Source organism: Physeter macrocephalus, chromosome 4 (genome assembly GCF_002837175.3).
Source record: "Physeter macrocephalus isolate SW-GA chromosome 4, ASM283717v5, whole genome shotgun sequence".
Taxonomy (NCBI): Eukaryota; Metazoa; Chordata; class Mammalia; order Artiodactyla; family Physeteridae; genus Physeter; species Physeter macrocephalus.
In genome coordinates this window covers 74,464,184-74,481,700 of record NC_041217.1, presented here as the reverse complement: position 1 = coordinate 74,481,700, position 17,517 = coordinate 74,464,184, and the positions used below count along the sequence as shown (strand labels likewise).

At 57.9% G+C, this 17,517-nt stretch overlaps 1 protein-coding gene across 41 annotated transcripts; it reads left to right on the top strand.

The window, feature by feature from the left end:
• Positions 1 to 2,496: 2,496 nt before the first annotated feature.
• On the top strand, positions 2,497 to 16,994 carry CELF3 (CUGBP Elav-like family member 3). Of its 41 annotated transcripts, none has more exons than XM_024116186.1 (14): positions 2,808 to 2,952; positions 4,183 to 4,265; positions 9,427 to 9,475; positions 9,910 to 10,035; positions 10,174 to 10,253; positions 11,294 to 11,434; positions 11,637 to 11,778; positions 12,025 to 12,174; positions 12,581 to 12,646; positions 12,889 to 12,894; positions 12,953 to 13,011; positions 13,066 to 13,084; positions 13,333 to 13,416; positions 14,205 to 14,332. In XM_024116186.1, the coding sequence occupies exons 1-14, from the start codon at positions 2,808 to 2,810 to the stop codon at positions 14,330 to 14,332; spliced, it is 1,278 nt and encodes a 425-aa protein (XP_023971954.1). The 41 variants fall into 41 exon arrangements, with proteins under 41 accessions (XP_007117319.1, XP_023971954.1, XP_023971933.1 ...); XM_024116165.1 differs by having other exon boundaries at positions 13,333 to 13,476; XM_024116184.1 differs by having other exon boundaries at positions 12,950 to 13,011.
• Positions 16,995 to 17,517: the final 523 nt, after the last annotated feature.

Here is a 17,517-nt window from a genome sequence, read left to right as displayed (position 1 = left end):
TACTTTCCAGATGTATTTGCACTCTTGACTCCCTGGCACTGCCATCGCATATTCTGACCACCCTGCACTGGGTCCTCTTCCATCTCCCCCAACCCACCCATTTTAGAGGACCCTATTGGGAGGACCTGGACATCCGTACCATGAAGTGTAATCATGTCTACACATACACACACACACACACACACACACACACACACACACTCACACTCACACTCAAACATACATACCTGTCAGAATGTGGCTTCAGGCCACAGAAATGATGCTAGGGAAGGATGGATGGTGGTTAATGGAGAATCAAGCAGTAGAAGGAAGGATAGCTCTCACCCAGGGCTCAAATGAAGACACAAGAGGAAGAAAGGCCAGGCTCAACCACTCCCCCCATTCCCAAGAGGAGATTTGACAGTGAAGTTAAATGCATGGACTTGGAACCACACTGTCCAGGCTCCACTCTCAGCTATACCTCTTTCCAGTGTGTGACCTTAGGCAAGTCATTTAATCTCTCTGTGCCTTGGTTTCCTCATCTTTACTCGAAGATAACAATAGAACCTACATCATAGGGTGGTGCTGAGGGTTAAACAAGTTAGTAAATATAAAGCACTTAAACAATGCCTGTGACACGGACCAACACCATAAGAGCCATCCAAGCGATAGTACTATTAATTCCCTTCCAGAAGAAAAGCCTGCCTGTCCAGAGAGCTGAGGCAGGGCTGCTGGGATTCAGGTGGGACAGATTTCAGAGACACCAGCACCACTATGGAGACATCAGCCCCATTCTGGGTTGAAGAAGGGGTGACAGGAGGCAAGGAGTTCCACAAAAGCTGTGAGCCCAGGTCAGTGAGCACCTGATGGCAGGCAAGGGCTGCCCCGTCCAGGAGGTTTGATATCAGCAGATACTCCCTGCATTGAGGGGGAGCTGTGAGTGAGCCCAGTGTACAGAGGGGTCAAGCTCCCGCGACATCACAGAGCAAACTGATCATCTATAGAAGTTGAACTGTTTAGGGGAGTAATGGCCCCCAAATATGCTTCCCCCATCCCTCTTTGTTACCTGACTCAATTAGAGAGTCCCAGTCAGGGAACATAACTGGGGTGGGGGGGAGGGGAGAAGCAGAAGGAAGGAATTTTGGGGTTTCCTCTGCCCCCTAAAGAGGAGCTTGCCAGCTGTGATTCTGCCCACTGAAGGAATCAGGAATCTACTCTCATCAGAGGTTCTTGGCATTGACTACTTATTCGAGAAGTATTTGTTAAGCTCCTACTACGTGTGAACAAGACACTGTGCTAGACACTGTGAACAGTAAAAGCTGAATTAAACAGTGTCCTGGTCTTCAAGCAGCTTCCAAGTGCGAGATCCCGCTGTCACCACTGCTGCCTCCCTGCCCACGCACTTATACACACAAACGCCCCAGAGGGCGAGAAGGGGGCGTCGGCAAAGGCCAGAGAGATCGAGTTTTTCTTGGTTCCCTTTCTGGAAAACACAGTTCCCTCTCTGCACTCATCTCACCCTGCTCTCTCTTCCACAGCCCCCTTTCCATCTTTCTCTCTGGGTCCCTTCTTCCCTTTCCCCCAGGCTCTGCGACCTGCTTCCCTCCCCAGCTACACCCTTCTCCCCACCCGCCCCTAACCTGCCCAGCCGTCTCTATGCCATCTTCTTTTCCCTATTTTCTTCCCTTGGCTCCCCACTCTCAGTCTCCCCAGATGCCAGCTCCTCTCTCTTCCTCCCCCCTGCTCCCCTCTCCTGGGTCTTCTCTTCCAGCACCGGGGACAGCTCCAGCCCCCGGAACAATGGACCCCACCTTAGGGCTCCTCTATAAATTCTCCATCTTAGTGCCTTGCCCAACTCGTGATTAGGGAGCAAGATGGGGGAAGGGTTATTATCAACAGGACCAGCTGCTCTTCTGGGGGTGGGAAGGGAGTCAGGGAGGAAGGAGATAGAAAGAGGGCGTGGCTCTTGTCTGGATTGTGCGTCCCTCTCCAGGGTAGAGAATTTGTCTTCCACCCCTGAGACTGACATCACCGCTGTCAGGGGAAAGGAGGTGGGAGTGGGGAGGGGGGTGTGGAGGGGGGAGGTTTTTGTTGAGGAGAGCGCGGCCGGAGAGCAGAGCTCCGGGACCCAGGTGACCGGGAAAGCAGGCAGCCCCAGCGGCGGGAGCAGCCAGCAGCAGCCCAGGCCCGGGGACAGGGGTGGGGGTGGGAGGGGGGCTGAGGGGAGGACCTGAAGGGAGGCGGCAGGGCCAAAGGGACCCCCGGCGCCCTGCCGCCATCAGAGATCAAGCATCTGGCATCAGGGATCTTCGGACCCAGCAGAAGGATCAGCCACAGGGGAGGTGTCCTCCCAGGGAAGCCAACGAGAGCTCCACCTGCCCCACATCAGGAGTGCCCCCCCCAACGCTGCTGGCAACCATACCAGGACCCTAACCCCTCAGCCTGCAACCCCATCACCCTCCTCAGGCCCTTTCCTCCACCTCCAGCTCTAATCTCAACCCCTAGTTCCCAGCGCCCCTGCTACCACCCTAACCCTCCAGGTCTTGGCCACACTGCCCCCCATCCTGGGATATCTGCCAGATCTCTGGGAGGGAGATCGTTTGCTTGGGCTATGCCCCCTGGTGGCCTGACAGTGTCTGCCTAGACCCCTGACCCCTAGCCCTCAACTCCCTGGGCCTCCTTTGTGTGAAGAGCGGCCCCTCCGCTCAGCACTGTGGTTGAGGCCAAAGGGAAAGCCAGCCCCGGCCACTTGCCTCCTTGCTGGGCAGCTCCCCCTGGCCTTCGGGCCTCTCCCTGCTCCCCTCGGCCCCTTCTCCTGGGCCGCCCCAATGAAGGAACCGGATGCCATCAAGCTGTTTGTGGGGCAGATACCGAGGCATCTGGAGGAAAAGGACCTGAAACCCATCTTCGAACAGTTTGGTCGGATCTTCGAGCTGACTGTCATCAAGGACAAGTACACCGGGCTGCACAAGGGTGAGGGGTCAGGCCAGGCTGGTGAGGCTTCAGGGAGTGGGCTGGGAGGTTGGGAGGCTGGGAGGAGGTGGGGAAGCCAGGCTGGAGGGATGGAGTGGCTGGAGAAGGCTGATCTGGAAGGAAAAGAGTTCACGGGCTGGGGAATGTGGATGGAGGAGCTAGAAGAGAACTCAGCTAGGGTGACCAGGGGACCCCAGGTGGAGGACCAAGGAGAGCCTCTCTGGGGGAAGAGTTGTCAAGGTGGCTGCAGAGATATGGACCCCAAAGTTGAGGGGGATGATGTGGATGAACTCAAGGAAGGATGGAGGAACGAGAGAGCTGGTTTGAGAGATAAGGAGCTGGGCAGGGGTGTGTGTGTGGAGGGGACAGCACGCATACGACTCAGAGTCTTAGTAGCCTCAGATACTATTGGGATGGGGATCGGGACACAGGGTCAGGTGCTCAACCCGGAAAGAGTGGATGTTCGTGGAGTGGGCAGGGCAGCTCTAGAACTAAAGAGGGGGACCTGGGAAACAGTGTAGGACAGAGATTGGTAAAGATCTGGGAAGCGTAGGGACTCGAAAGTTAAGGGAGCTGGGGGTGAAAGAGGATGTGCCTCAGGCCAAAGGGCTGTGCAGCTAAGCAGGGTCAGGCCTGGGGTCAGGCCTTGGAGAGCCCCAGACGCTGGGAGTCAGAGGGGCCACGCTGCCTCCCCCTCCTCCGGCCCAGGGACTCCAGCTCCCCACTCTTCCCTTTCCTTCTCTAGTCCGCTCTCCACCCTCCACCTGCCTCCCATGGAGCTGGAGAGAGAGGAGGAAATAGGGAAAATGGGAGAGGAGAAGGCTCATGATGACCAAGATGGAGGGAGGTGGAGGCAAAGGAGAAAGGGGAAAGGAGACCAGCTAAGGAAGAGAGAAAACCACACTACACGTGCTTGTCTGGAGATCACATGCCCCTTCTCCTCCCCCCACACAAAGCCCCAGCTCCCACAGCCCAGGCGTTCTCCCTCTTCCATCACCCCACCACGTAAGCCTCCTGGTCTCGGGGTCTCTGCCCTGTGCTCATCAGCCCAGAGACTCCGGGGAAGAATGTGCACCCCCTCTCAGACACCTCCCCGCCCCAGCAGGCAGAAGGTGGCAAGAAGGGACAAGCTTCCCAGTCCTCAGTTTCGTAGGGGGTAGGGGGCCTTTTAGGGAGGGGAGACCGGGGACTCACCCCCGACCCGGTCTCTCTGCCCCTGCCCCTCCTCAGGATGTGCCTTCCTGACATACTGTGCCCGCGATTCAGCCCTGAAGGCCCAGAGCGCCCTGCACGAACAGAAGACGCTTCCAGGGGTGAGTCCCGGCCTTTTCAAGGCCAGGGGGCTGAGAAGGGCCTTAGAAGGGGCACCACCTTCCCAAGACACTGAGTGTATTTTCCACCTCCTCTCATCACCGGGAAGCCCCTACCTCCTTGTAGCACCCCTCCTCCTCGCTGAAGATGCACGCATTTCTTCTCACCAAGAGAGAAGGAAAACAGCGATGAGCAGAGTAGATATAACCCTTGCAAAGAGCAGAGGTAGCCCTTTCCCCACTTCCCAACCTGCCCCTGGGGCAGCACTTAGAGGAGGGTAATAGCTGGTTGGGAGGCATGGGGAGAAGACTTTGGACACCAAGTGTAGGGCCCAGTGAGCAGGAGGCACTCAGGCACTCTTTCTGGCTCTGGGGAGGAAATCGGGCTGTGAAATGGGGGAGGGGTGCCTGAGGCCCGAGATGGGCAGCTGGTGCCTGCCCGCCTGGCATCTCTGTGCTGACTTCTAAGGTCGAACAGGCTCACCTCGCGTCTCCCAGGAAAAGCCACGGGAACATTGCCACAGGGCATCAGGGTGGTCAGGGCCTGGTGGGCCTGGCCTGGGAGTAAGCCCTGTGGAGGAGGGCAGTGGGAAGCAGACAAGGGCAGGGGCAGCCATCAGTGTGGAAGATCAGGCCTGACCCCACCAAGTGTGCCCAGGGAGGCAGGGGGTGCCTCTGACGTGGCCTCCCTTTTGCAAGGTCAGAGCTCTTTGTCTTCTTCCCAGGCAGCCTTGCAGCTCGTCCCAGGCCTGGGCTGGCACGGACAGGAATAAAGAATCTCAGACTGCCCCCCAGTTACCCATCCGGTGGGGAAAGGACGTGCCGTTCCCTTTCTGTATCTATCGGCTTCTGTTGTCTTCCCTGGAAAGTACCTCTTGAGAGCTAACTCCACCCTTCCCTCCAGCCAACATTTGCTAAACACAGTCTGAGTGCTGGAGACACACCTGTCACAACCTCTTCTCCTTCCCTCATGTGGTAATGGAGATGGAGCCCGATCCTCCAGCTCTTCCTGGGAGAGAAATAGACAAAACAGATGGGAAAGGCGGGGGGTGGGGGGGGGTGGATCTAGGAAAATTAGAACTGTCTCCACCACTCCCAACTTCACACCCTCCATGGCTCTGTGACCCTCTGTGGCCCTCAACCCTAAATACCACTAGGAAAGCAGATCCGCTGCCAGCTCCCCACCTTCACCCCACTATCTTATACCAGTCGGGGCAAGGCAGCCCAGAACAGCCATCGCCCACAGAGTTAAGGATCTGTGTATGTGTGAGCAGGCTCGGGCTCTAAGAAGCATGTATGTGTGTGTGTGTGTGTGTGTGTGTGTGTGTGTGGGCACATGAATCCCTGGGAAGCCTGGTTCCCATCACATGACCTCACAACTCTCCTCTCTCTTTCCTCTGGGGAGGCCCCTCACAAATCAACAGTTTTCATTTCCATTGCCGTTTCTCTGTCTTTTTCTGTTGTCTCCTATCCCTCAGAGCCCCTGCGGAAACTAGAGGGGGACAAGGGAGACGGTAGAAAGCAGGGGTACTGCAGTGGGGACATGGGTGAGAGAGACGGCGCCGGGTGGGCAGGAGCCCCAGGGCCATCTGTGCCAGCTGGGGGCTTCTGCCCTGGCTCTGTCCCCCTCCAGCTGCCTGTGTGGCTCAGGCAGGGCTACACCCTGGGTGTGGAAAGGCGCTGCCTCCTCTTCCTGAGGTAATAAGGCCCAGGGTGGGAGGCGAGTGAGAAGGGAGCCCCAGTTAATAATTGTCGAGCCCTGACCCAAGCTCCCAGGTGAGGCTGAGTCCTCCAGTTTGGACCTTGCCCCAGGGGACAGAATCTAGAGGCACCTGACAGAGCCTTTAGTAGGAAATGAGGGGTTCTATCCTCCAAGGAGCCCCCTGTGCTGGGGGTTTGGGAGAGCAGATGTCTTATCACCAAGCTCTGCCTGACCCTTTGTGCCCCCAGGTCTTTTCTCAGCCACCTGCCTTTCCGGCAGCAGTGTTTCCCCTCAGACAGTCATTGAGTGTGAGTGTGTGTGTGTGTGTGTGTGTGTGTGTGTGTGTGTCCAGTGTGCCAGCTCTTGCACAACTGTCTTGGGAAGTTCCTCCTACTGTCTAATCTCCATGCCCTCTGACTGCAGGTTCTTTCTTTAATGGGGGCATTTACCCACTCTCCTTTCTCCCCATCTTTGTCAGCTTAGAATCTGGAAGGTGCCACCATATTTGAGTGATGCTTCAGGCTGCAGAGAGAAAGAATGGGAGCTGTGCCTATGGCCATGGAACCCCATTTCCTTCTCTCTCCCTTAAGAGTTCCCAGGAGAGGCTCTGTCACAGGTCCCTGGACTCTTCCTAGGAGCAGGGTGTGACCTCCTGGAGGTGGTGGTGTGAAGGACTCCTTCTGTCTGGCCTGCGCTTCCCCCTCTACTTGGGCCAAAATCCCACTCTGGGGACATGGGTCCTCCTGGTCATCTTGCTGTTGGGCAGGTGGATTCTGGCTCCATGGAGAGGACCTGTGTGTGGTCTGGGACACTGGGCGCAAGTCTGGAGTCGGGAGTGGCAGGGCACCAGGACTGTGCCCTCAGGAAAATTAGATCTGTGGGCGTGGGGAGCTCTTCTTGGAAGTGGGGTCTTAGCTATTGGTGAGAGGGACTTACTTACAAGTGACCACGTTGGTAGGGGTCTCAGGGATACTTGGTAGGAGTATAAATAGCCCTTTCTTCTTTGGGAGGCCCTGGGGAGGGCTTATCACCTGGCGGGTGGTAGCTAGGGAAGAGAGGCGCCCGGCGCCAGGTTGCCCAGTAAACAGGGCCCAGCTGGACTCAGGGGAGGGGGCAGGTGTGCCCGAGCTGAGCTAACAAAGGCTGAGCTTCCCACAGGAAGTGCCAGGCCAAGAAGGAGAGGCTGGGAATGGGGCACTGGGGGCCACTGAGGGAGGAGTCTGTCTATGAGGGAGTGGGGAGAGCCTTCTGTCAACGTGGTCTATGCTGTGGTCTGTGCACTTGTGTGTGTTTTTGTGCGAATCCATATCAGCTGTGGATATTTATTGATATGCTATTTTTGTGCCTGGGAGCCTTGCAGGGAGGGAACACCATCCTTTCTCTCTGGATCCCAGGGTCCCCATCCCCAACTAGAGCAGCAAATCCCCAGGGGCCTGTTGGGAAGGGGTTAGTGCCTATAGCATAAGAATTCCCCGAAGCTGTGACTCCAGAGTGCTGATCCTACCTCTCCTGTAGGGGGAGCTGGGGGACTGGCTGCTGCCCTGCCTGTGAGGGAACTTCCTGATGGCTTTGACCAGAGTACGGGAGAGAAGGGGAGTGAAAGACCAAGAGTCCTGAGTGTCTGACCCCCACCCCTTGCTACACACACATAAACTCACACACACAAACTCACACGCGCTCCTGAGGAGATTGAACCTCCGCTGGGATAATCCCAGATTGGTGGAGGATAAACCTGGGGCAGATTGGCCGGAGGATTTGTGTGACTGTTCCCCCTCCCCCCCCACCCCCTCCAGCTGCTCTCAGATCCAGAGATTGGGGGGGAGGGGTGAACAGGGAGGAAGTATTTTAAGGTGGGGCCTAGATTTGATCCAGGCTGAAAATACCTCACCTGCAGAGTCCAGCCAGACTGACTGGCATGGCGTGACACCTGGGAACAGGGTGCAGTGTGAGAAGGGGCAGGGGCAACTATCATTCCTGCACTTCTCTGTGTTAAGTGCTGACACACAAGACCTCAAGGCTAGAATACTAGAGCTGAGGGGAACCTGACTCTAGATTGCCTGACCCAGCTCATTTTACAGATGAGGAAGCTGAGGCCTAGAGGAGAGAAATGACTTGTCCAAGGTGACCCAGCCAGTGAGTGGCAGAGCCATTCCTCGAAGTCCAGTGCCTTTCCTGAGGGTAACTTTTGCCCCACCCTCAGAATTTGGATGAATGGTTTCTTCTGTTTACTTATTTTTTTGGTCACTAGAACTAGGGCTGCCCCACCATCAGATGAGTGGGGTGGCCAGGTGTGGCCCCAGCGGTCAAAGTCTTCAACAGCAAAATATTTTCAGATGTGAAATATTGAGTCCCTCCCTCCCTCTCCAGTTCCTAAGATGCTCCCCACACTGGTTAAGGAAATCAACCTGCGGGAGTCATTCCCAAGTCCTCTTACCAGACAGGAACATGGAGTGGGGAACTGTCTGCATTTCCACTGGAGGCTGAACAAAGGGAGATGCTGCAGGGGTAGGGAGAGGGTAGAGCTCAGGAGAACTTCCGGGTACCCGGAGAATCGCGAAAGAGCACAGGACAGCATTTCCTCCTTTAGAGCTGTCTTGGTGGTGAGACATCAAGGATTTGATCTGGAGGAGGAAGGCAGGAGCTTGGACAGTATGGCCCCTGCAGGGCCTGCTCAGCGCCTCCCTCCAGAATCAGGAAGCTCTCCTGGGCCCCTCCCCCACCTCCCAGCCCCCACCAAATCCTCCACCCCCAGCATACCCTGTTCCCACCCCCCTCCCCACTCCTCCGGGTGTGTGGAGCAGCAGAAGTGATGACGTCACCATGGTCGCCAGGGCGACAGGGACGGATAAATCAGGCTGAGTGGGCGGTTGCCATGGCGCGCATTCTCCCGTTGCCACGGAGACTGGGCATCTGCTCCCTTTGTGCTGCCCGAGTGCCTTCCCCCTGGGGTCAAGGGGTGTAGGGGGGCAGAAAGAGAGGCAAACACACCTCTAGGGGTCAGAAGGAAGTCGGGGCATCTGTGGGGTCTCCCTCAGTCTAGAGTCTTCCTTGGGGCTGCTTGAGGGGGTGGCCTCTGTTGCTCCTACTTTGTAGAACTGAGGCAGCTTTTGCTGAACAGCCCTTGGTTGGGCTCTAACTCAGGACCCGGGTCCTATGGGCAGCCCCACTCTCCCCCTAAGGAGAGCAGCACCTCTCCCTGGCCAAATCATCTGGGGCCCTACCTGAGCTTAGAGTCGTGCCCCAGGAGCATCCTCCTCTACATCCTCTCCTTCCACTACCTCTAATCCCCTCAGGTCCTAATCCTAAACAAGATTAAGCCCCATCCCTCCCTTCCCATCCGCACTTTAGAGGGCTGGGCCTGGGGCTTACTCCGTCTAGCCTCTCCACAGGTCCTGGCCTGGGGAGGCCTCCTGGGGTAGTCAGAGGAGGTCCCCAGCAGTTGCTTTCTCTTCTTTCCTTTAGATGAACAGGCCGATCCAGGTCAAGCCAGCCGACAGCGAGAGCCGAGGAGGTAGGTTCTGTACCTTGGGATTCAATCCTTCTCCCTCAATCCGCAGGCCTAGGACTTGGAGTAGCTGAGGGGCAGGCTTTCTGAGGAAGAAGGTCTGAGAATTCTGAAGGGTTCCCAGTCAAGGTGGGCATAGGAGTCAGGGTGGCCAGAGGGGATATGATCCAGCCCATTGCAGAGACGGCAAAACTGAGGCCCAGAGTAGAGTGCAAGTCAGTCCTTCAGAACTGGGATGCCCAGTCTATGTATCTGCAGCCCATCCCCCAACCATCCCTTCTTTCACGCCCTAGAGCCATCGGTCCGGGGTGAGGGGAGTTCCAGGGAAGAGCTGAAGGCGAAGGGGAGGGGTCTCTGCCTGTCCCAAGCTGGAGCAGGGCTGGGAAAGCAGCCTGGAGGCCCTGAACCTGCCCCTCCTCCTGTGCCCTACCCGCCAGAAGACCGGAAGCTCTTTGTGGGGATGCTAGGGAAGCAGCAGACAGATGAGGACGTCCGGAAGATGTTCGAGCCTTTCGGGACCATAGACGAGTGCACTGTGCTCCGGGGCCCAGACGGCACCAGCAAAGGTAGCTCACTGATACCCCTTCCCCCGCCGGGTACTCCGCCTTCCTGCCCCTCCCCCACTGGTTCCGTGGGCAATCGGGACTGTTGGGGCCCTCAAGGGTGGGCACTCATCCCTTCCTCCACCCTCTTGAACTCTCCAGGCTGCGCCTTCGTGAAGTTCCAGACCCACGCCGAGGCCCAGGCAGCCATCAACACCCTTCACAGCAGCCGGACCCTGCCGGTGAGTCCTGTTGCCCCAGCCCTCAGGCCTCTTCCAGCCTGGCTGGGCCCACGCCAGACCCTGGCTCAGAGGGCGCAGTCCGTTCTGGATAGGGTCTTTACTATCCAGAATGGACTATTATTGAATGACTATTATTCAAAAAGAATTTTCTGGCAGAAGAATCAAATCTCTTAGGGACAGCTTCCCCTTTCCAATAACATCTCCCAGCCCCTCCTCTCCTGTCTCCTCCAGCCCTCAGCCCTGGTCACCTCTCACCTCTTCTCCCTCCTTCGCATATCCCCCACCCCCCATTGGCTGGGCGTCGGTACACTTGCTTAGAGGCCCCGCTTGGCCTCTGCACATTCATCCTGCTGCCCCACACATTAGCAGTGGGTCAACTGACTGATCTCGCAGAGGGCTCCCCCAGCAGAACAAACCTCTCAAAAGGAGCTAGCTGGCTCCCAAGGAGGTGAGCTTCCTATAACTCGAGGTTCTCCAGCAGAGGCTGGGCAAGCACTTAGCAGGGACCTGGGCGAGAGGATGCAGCATCAGATAGAGAACTGCGTTCCAGACCCTAGGATTCTACAACAGTCCTTGCAAATGTTCCAGGCTGGTTTTTATTTGGCATAGGCTGGTATGAAACTTTGAGGCTGCATCCCTGAGCACACCGTGAGGACTGGGATGTGGGAGCATGGGGTGAGGTAAGGGGGTGGGGTAGCTACCAGGCAAGACGAGCTTGAGGTTAAACGTTTGCTGTGGCTGATCCACCCTGGGGAGGATTTCCGCCTCGGAATCTTCATGGAGAAGCCAGGACTGCCCTTTGCATTCTGGGAGCACTTTCCCTTTCCCAGCACATTCCTCTACGTTTTTTAGTCTTTTGCACAGTCTGGCACAGGGGGAGGGTGGGATGAAAGTCTCCCTGCTATGACATAGGCACAGTGATGGCTGCCCTCCCAAAGAGGCCAAGCCATGCGTGGTGGAACTGAGGCCAGGTCCTGAGGGCTCTGGGGAAGAGAGACCCTGATTCTGTCCCTCTGACCACATCGGGGGCCGGTGCCCAGGGTGCCTCGTCCAGCCTGGTGGTGAAGTTTGCTGACACGGAGAAGGAGCGAGGTCTCCGCCGGATGCAGCAGGTGGCCACCCAGCTGGGCATGTTCAGCCCCATCGCCCTCCAGTTCGGAGCCTACAGCGCCTACACCCAGGCCGTGAGCACTGCCCGCCGGCCCCTGCCCCGCCCTCACGCCCCCCAACCCCTCCTCCCTGTCCTGGGCCGGGCCCATCCCCACGCTCTCCAGCGTCCTGCCGCCCACCCCCTGCCCCAATGCCCAGGCCCAGGGTTGGGAGGGGAGCCAGGCCAGGGTGCAGGGGGGCTGGCCCCACTCTCCACTCTTCCCCTGTCCCCAGCTGATGCAGCAGCAGGCGGCCCTGGTAGCGGCTCACAGTGCCTACCTCAGCCCCATGGCCACCATGGCTGCCGTGCAGATGCAGCACATGGCCGCCATCAATGCCAATGGCCTCATCGCCACCCCCATCACCCCATCCTCAGGTAAGGTCCAGGCAGGGCTGGGCTGGGTGTGAGTGGGGCAGGTCAGGGGAGCTACCACGTGGTGGGGGAGGGGAGGGGGGCACAGGGCATCACTCAGGGAAGCCATGGGGGCTGGGAGGGGTTCAGGGGTCAGAGAGTAGCCTGCTTCCTCCCTTCTGCCCTCAGACTTGTTGACTGCTTCTCTGCATTTGTGTGTATGTGTGTGTCTGCTTCTCTGTTCTGTCTCTGCTGCTTTCTCTTCCCCAGGAACCAGCACCCCTCCTGCCATCGCTGCCACGCCCGTCTCTGCAATCCCTGCTGCCCTGGGCGTCAACGGCTACAGCCCGGTGCCCACCCAGCCCACTGGGCAGCCTGCCCCTGATGCTCTGTATCCCAACGGGGTTCACCCCTACCCAGGTGGGGCTCTCTGCCTACCCACCCCTCTCCCCAGCAAGCATCCCAGCTATCTCTCACTGCCGGCAGGCATGACACACCTTCCCTCTCCAGGCTGTGGGATGATAAGGCGCTTTCTCCTGCTCTGTCACCCTGGGCAGGGATGTTCCTTCCCGATCTCAGCCAGGGAAGCTGAGGCACAGAGAGGCTTTCGTCCAGGGTTGCACAGCCAGTCACAGACTCAAGTCTTGCTAACGCCAGGCTCTCCCCTCTCCCTACGGCTCTGTGCATTTCCACCCTCTCATTTCACATCCCATGCTCTCCCATGAGGCTCTCCTCCCCACCTGCCTGGCCTCTGCTCCAAGAGGCACTGGTGGGGCTCCCAGCAGCGTCCCAGCCCCACCCTCATGGTCAGTGCTGCTCTCCCCAGCCCAGAGCCCCGCGGCCCCCGTGGACCCCCTGCAGCAGGCCTACGCGGGGATGCAGCACTATACAGGTGAGGAGCCCCAGCGCAGGCCCCAGTCTGGGTGGAAGGGTTGGTAAGAGCAAAAGAGGCCCAGAAGTTGGGTCTGGGCTTCGTGCTGTCTGCCAGCCACCCGGTCAGACTTCCCAGCAGGCCATACCTGTGAGGACATGCCTTTACAGGCACGGTCTGAGGCAGCTCCCCCTCTGACACCTCTCGGTCCTGTCCACTCCATCGGCCTGGGCAAGGGAGAGGGGGGCTGCAGTGGCTGGGAGGGCCAGGTGGGGCAGGGGCCTCTCAGGAATCCCATTAGCTCTCTCTGTCCTCCCCCCGCAGCAGCCTACCCGGCAGCCTACAGCCTGGTGGCGCCCGCGTTCCCACAGCCTCCTGCCCTGGTGGCCCAGCAGCCTCCGCCTCCCGCCCAGCAGCAGCCTCCGCCTCCCGCCCAGCAGCAGCAGCAGCAACGGGAAGGTGCGGCCTGGGGAAGGTGCGGCCTGGGCGGGGAGTCCCAGCCAAGAGCCTTCAGGGCTGGGGTGCCCTTGCCGTGGGCTCCAGGGCCAGCTCTGGCCCCATGTGTGGGGATGAAAGTGGGGGGAGGGGGGCAGGTGAGGTGGCTGGCGCCCTGGCCCACATGTTGGGGGCTGCCTTCCCCAGCCCCCTGCACCTTGAGTCTATCTCCCAGTCACTGAGCTCTTCCTTCTGTCTCTGCTGCCACCCAGGCCCTGATGGCTGCAACATCTTCATCTACCACCTGCCCCAGGAGTTCACTGACTCAGAGATCCTCCAGATGTTTGTCCCCTTTGGCCACGTCATCTCAGCCAAAGTCTTTGTTGACCGGGCCACCAATCAGAGCAAGTGTTTTGGTAAGAATATGATGATCTAAAAGATAAAATATAGCACATTTTGGCCAAACTCCAGATGAGGTCAAGATCTGATGCATTTGCAGGCACTTATGGTTGCAATGGACCTAGTAGTTGAAATCCAGATTGTCCAAGAGTCTGAAAGGACCAGTTTTTACACTCCTGACATCCCATACCAGCTGCTGCCCAGGCCCATCTCTTCCTCCAGAAAACCACATCTTTTCTCCTTAAGAACTGGTCAGATCCATGCTCTGTGAGGATTGGAAGAGGCTCGGGAACTGGGGAAGTTCAGTTGTCAAAAGGAAGGCTTAGGGAGCAGGGTTTAGCTGCCTTCACTCTTTGAAAGGCTGCTTCAGGGGAGAAAGGGGACGTGCTTGTCCTCTGGGCTTCAGAAGTCATTTAGGGTCTGGAGTGGAGGTTTCAAAAGGCAGCTTCTGAGCTATCCAGGCCAAGGAAGGGGCTGCTGCCCCTCAAAGAATGTTGAAAGGAATGTCCCAGGGTGTGCGAGAGGCCAGACTGCACTCATTCACTCAGCCTGTCAACCAACAACTACTTACCGAAAGCCTCCTGTGTGCTGGGCAGTTTTCCGGGCATTTGGGAGACCTGGAGGAAGTAGGGTGGTGACGGGAAAGCAAAGAGCAGGCCTCGGCCTAAGCACAGGACAGTGGGGCAGGGCGGGGTGGGGTGGGGGGGTTGGCGCTGGGCCAGGCCTTATGCCCCTCTCACCTCAGGCTTTGTGAGTTTCGACAATCCGGCCAGTGCCCAGGCTGCCATCCAGGCCATGAACGGTTTCCAGATTGGCATGAAGCGCCTCAAAGTCCAGCTAAAGCGGCCTAAGGATGCCAACCGGCCCTACTGAGGGCCCCAGGTGGGTGACGCTCCCATCCTGTGACCTCTCCAGCCCCTTCACATGGCAGCCAGGGCCCTCACTTGGACTGCCCCCACCCCCTTTCCCACCACCCTCAGGGATGCCCACCCCTGACTCTGGGCACTTGAGGCAGGGATCTGGAGCAGCTTCCTCAGCTGTTTTTTAATCACCCAAGTCTCTCTCTCTTTCACTTTCTCTCTCTTGCTCTCTCTCTCACACACACACACACACGCGTGCGTGTGCACACATGCACTCACACTGTGACCCCAGAGAGAGCCAGGTCTGTATATGTCTGTGTCCACTCCCTAGAACCTCCCCAATATCTGGTCTCGTTTGTCTGGTCAGTGTCCATGTGTCTTGTGTGTCTCTTTTTCTGGTTTTCCTTTAGGTTGGAGTGGAATTAGGGGAGTAGGGTTTGGGGAATAGGGGGCTGGTTTAGGGTACTGGAGGGTCCTAGAATCACTGGCTCCTAGAATATCTGTTGTCCTGAGAAGTGGGGACATCAGGTCCTGGTGCCCTGGACCCCAGGTGATTTCCCTCATGTGGCAGTAGACCCACGGGACAGGGGAGAGTACACAGAACAGACTGGGGGGAGTCCGAGTGTCAGGGCTCTGGGGAGCAGCTTTGGTTCAGGTGGAGGCAGCTGGAATGCTGGACTGCCTGTGAATTTCACTTAACAGTTCCCCTCCTCCCCACTGCCCGCCACCCGCCAACCTCATGGCCACAGAGCTGTGAGCTTTCATTACTTTTGTGTTGTTTAATCTCCTTTGGACCAAACCCCTGAAAAGAAAACAACCCAAGAACAATACCCACATTTTCTGTTTTTCCCCCTTTCCCCCCAATCCTGGCTGCTTAACTCCTCCCACCCTGGGGGCCCCCCAGCCCAGGGCCCGTGTCCATTGTCGGCCGAAGCCCCCATCCCCGGACCCCTGCTCCGGGCCCCTGTAAGTTGCATGGAACGAGCGTGTTGTCTTTGGAGCCGATTGTTTGTTATTTGGGGAGGGGGCCGCGGAGGGAAGCGCCCCCCAGCCCAGAGTCAGGGCCGGGGGCAGCTCGCGGGATGTGCTTGGTCAACAGTGGTTGGTGACTGTGGTCTGTGTTCCGTGCATTTCTCTCTCGCTTTCTTTGTTCCTTTCCAAAAAGGAATGAGAGCGCCCCCTAGGGGCTGGGGTGTCTCGCTCGCCCCCACGAGACTCCAGCCCTAAGTCCAGCCCTGGTTCCACCCCGGCCTGCTCTGCCGCCCTTTCGCGGATGCCCCCTTGCTCTTTTTCCAGGTGTCTGTCCCGACCCTGCACCCTCCTCCTTTCTCTGAGTCACCTCTGCCTGCCTGTTTGCTGTCTCATTTCTTTGCCCCTCCTCCTCTAGTCCCTGTCTCCGTTATCTTCCACGTTCCTTTTCTCACGGGCTGTTTGAGTATTTCCTTCCTAATATCCTTTGGTTTCTTGTGTCATTCACCCCTCCCTCCCGTCTCCTCCATCCCTGCCCCGGCCTCGGGGGCCGGATGGTTCAGTTTGGACCGAGGCCTTTCTGATGACCTGCCTTCCTCAGCCACCCCAGCTCCCTCTCCCCACCCAGGGCCTGGGACCTGCTTCAGCTGCCATCTTCTCCACAGCTTCACCCACGTTTCCTTCCTTCACAGGCCTGGAGACACCAGAGGAAGGGGCGCCTCACCCCTCGCCCCACGACTGGCCCCAGCCCTCTCTGCACATCCGCCCTGGGCCTTGATTGGGCTCTGGGGCAAACGCTGCTTCATGGCCCTGGGGGCACAGGACACCGGCCCACTCCCACCACCCCGCCTCCCCGAAGGGCCTGTTTCCTCCCAGGTGCCCTTTTGGCCTTTGTGAGGGAGCAAGGAACAGGCTCGAAGGCTCTGGGGTATCTGCCTTCTGCTGGGGCTCCTGTGACGGGCCTTCTGCGCCCAGCCTTCGCACTTGCCTCCCCCAGCAGCGGGCCTCTTCTACCTGTGCGGCCCGGGAGGGCAGCGGGGGCCTCCCACATGCTCCCTGCCCACCCTCGCCCCAGCCTCGCCCCCATATTCGGGGTTTCTCAGAAGCTGGTTCTCACACTCCCTGTGGCCACCCTCAGCTTGAGGTAGGATATCCCTGAACCCTGGGCTCCCAGCCCTAAAACTCACTGCCTCCCCCAAGGGCCCCCTCCAAGGAGAACGTGGAGGAGCCCTGAGGGCTGCCTCTCCGCCAGTCAGCCACAGAGACCCTCCTCCTTTCACGAGGAAAAGACCTCCCCCAAACCCCTAAAAATGTTTACAGTCTCTGCTGGCCCCTCCGTGTAAATAGCACTACCACCCGTGCGTTATCCAGCCCGGCCCAGCCCGGACGCTGCCATTTCTCTTTCTGGGGGTTTAGACAATGTTTCCCTTGGATTTTCTCTCTCTCTTGAGTTCTCCCTTTGCTTTGGGCGTAATTGGGTATTTGGGAGGAGGGGTGTGGGGTGGGCTAAAGGGGTTTATTACCTGATCATTTTCTCTAGAAAGAGGTTTTAGGGAAGAGAAATGGGGGTGGGTGGGAGTGGTCTGGGGAGAGTGGGGAGTCCGTTTCAGACACTTCTCTATGCTTAACTTATTTATTTATTGCATTTTACTTTTAAAGAGTTGGTCTTTTCTGTCTAAATAAAGAAAAAGTTTAAAAGCATCAAATAAGTGTCTTGGGAGGTTGAAGGTAGGGGATGGTGCACGTTGGGGACGGGGTGGGAGGGAGGTGAGGAGAGTGAGGTTTGGGAGAGAAAACTCTTATCAGGAAGGCCCAGCCCTTGCCTTTGAGCAGTGTCCAGGCACTGATCACGGCTTCATGATCCTATTCTTCCGCCCTTCTTTTGGGCTTAATTCTGGAATGCTCTGTAGAGCTGGGCACAGAGGGAAAAGAAAGCAGGTCAGCAGGCTTCTCTCCCGCATCCAGCCCTGTCCCTCTGAAGGCGGAGGACGTGCAGCCTCACACTCCAGACCTCCACTTCTCCCTTGTTCATGTGAGGGAGCTGTCCCAGCACCTGGCCAGTCGGGCTACTGGGAGCTGACTATACCACCACCGTTTATGAAGCAGTTGCTCTGCACATGATTCTGTTCTAGGCCCGTAATGTGCATTTCCTCATTTAACCTCCCAACAGCCCTATGAGGCAGGACACAATTTTACAGACAGGGAAACGGAGGATTTGGAGGTTAGTTA

Coding starts and splice junctions, on each gene's coding strand:
- CELF3 (XM_007117258.1), top strand. CDS start 2,808: ATGAAGGAACCGGATGCCATCAAGCTGTTTGTGGGGCAGATACCGAGG. Junction 10,036..10,173: donor CCCAGACGGCACCAGCAAAG/GTAGCTCACTGA, acceptor TGAACTCTCCAG/GCTGCGCCTTCGTGAAGTTC. Junction 12,175..12,580: donor CGGGGTTCACCCCTACCCAG/GTGGGGCTCTCT, acceptor TGCTCTCCCCAG/CCCAGAGCCCCGCGGCCCCC.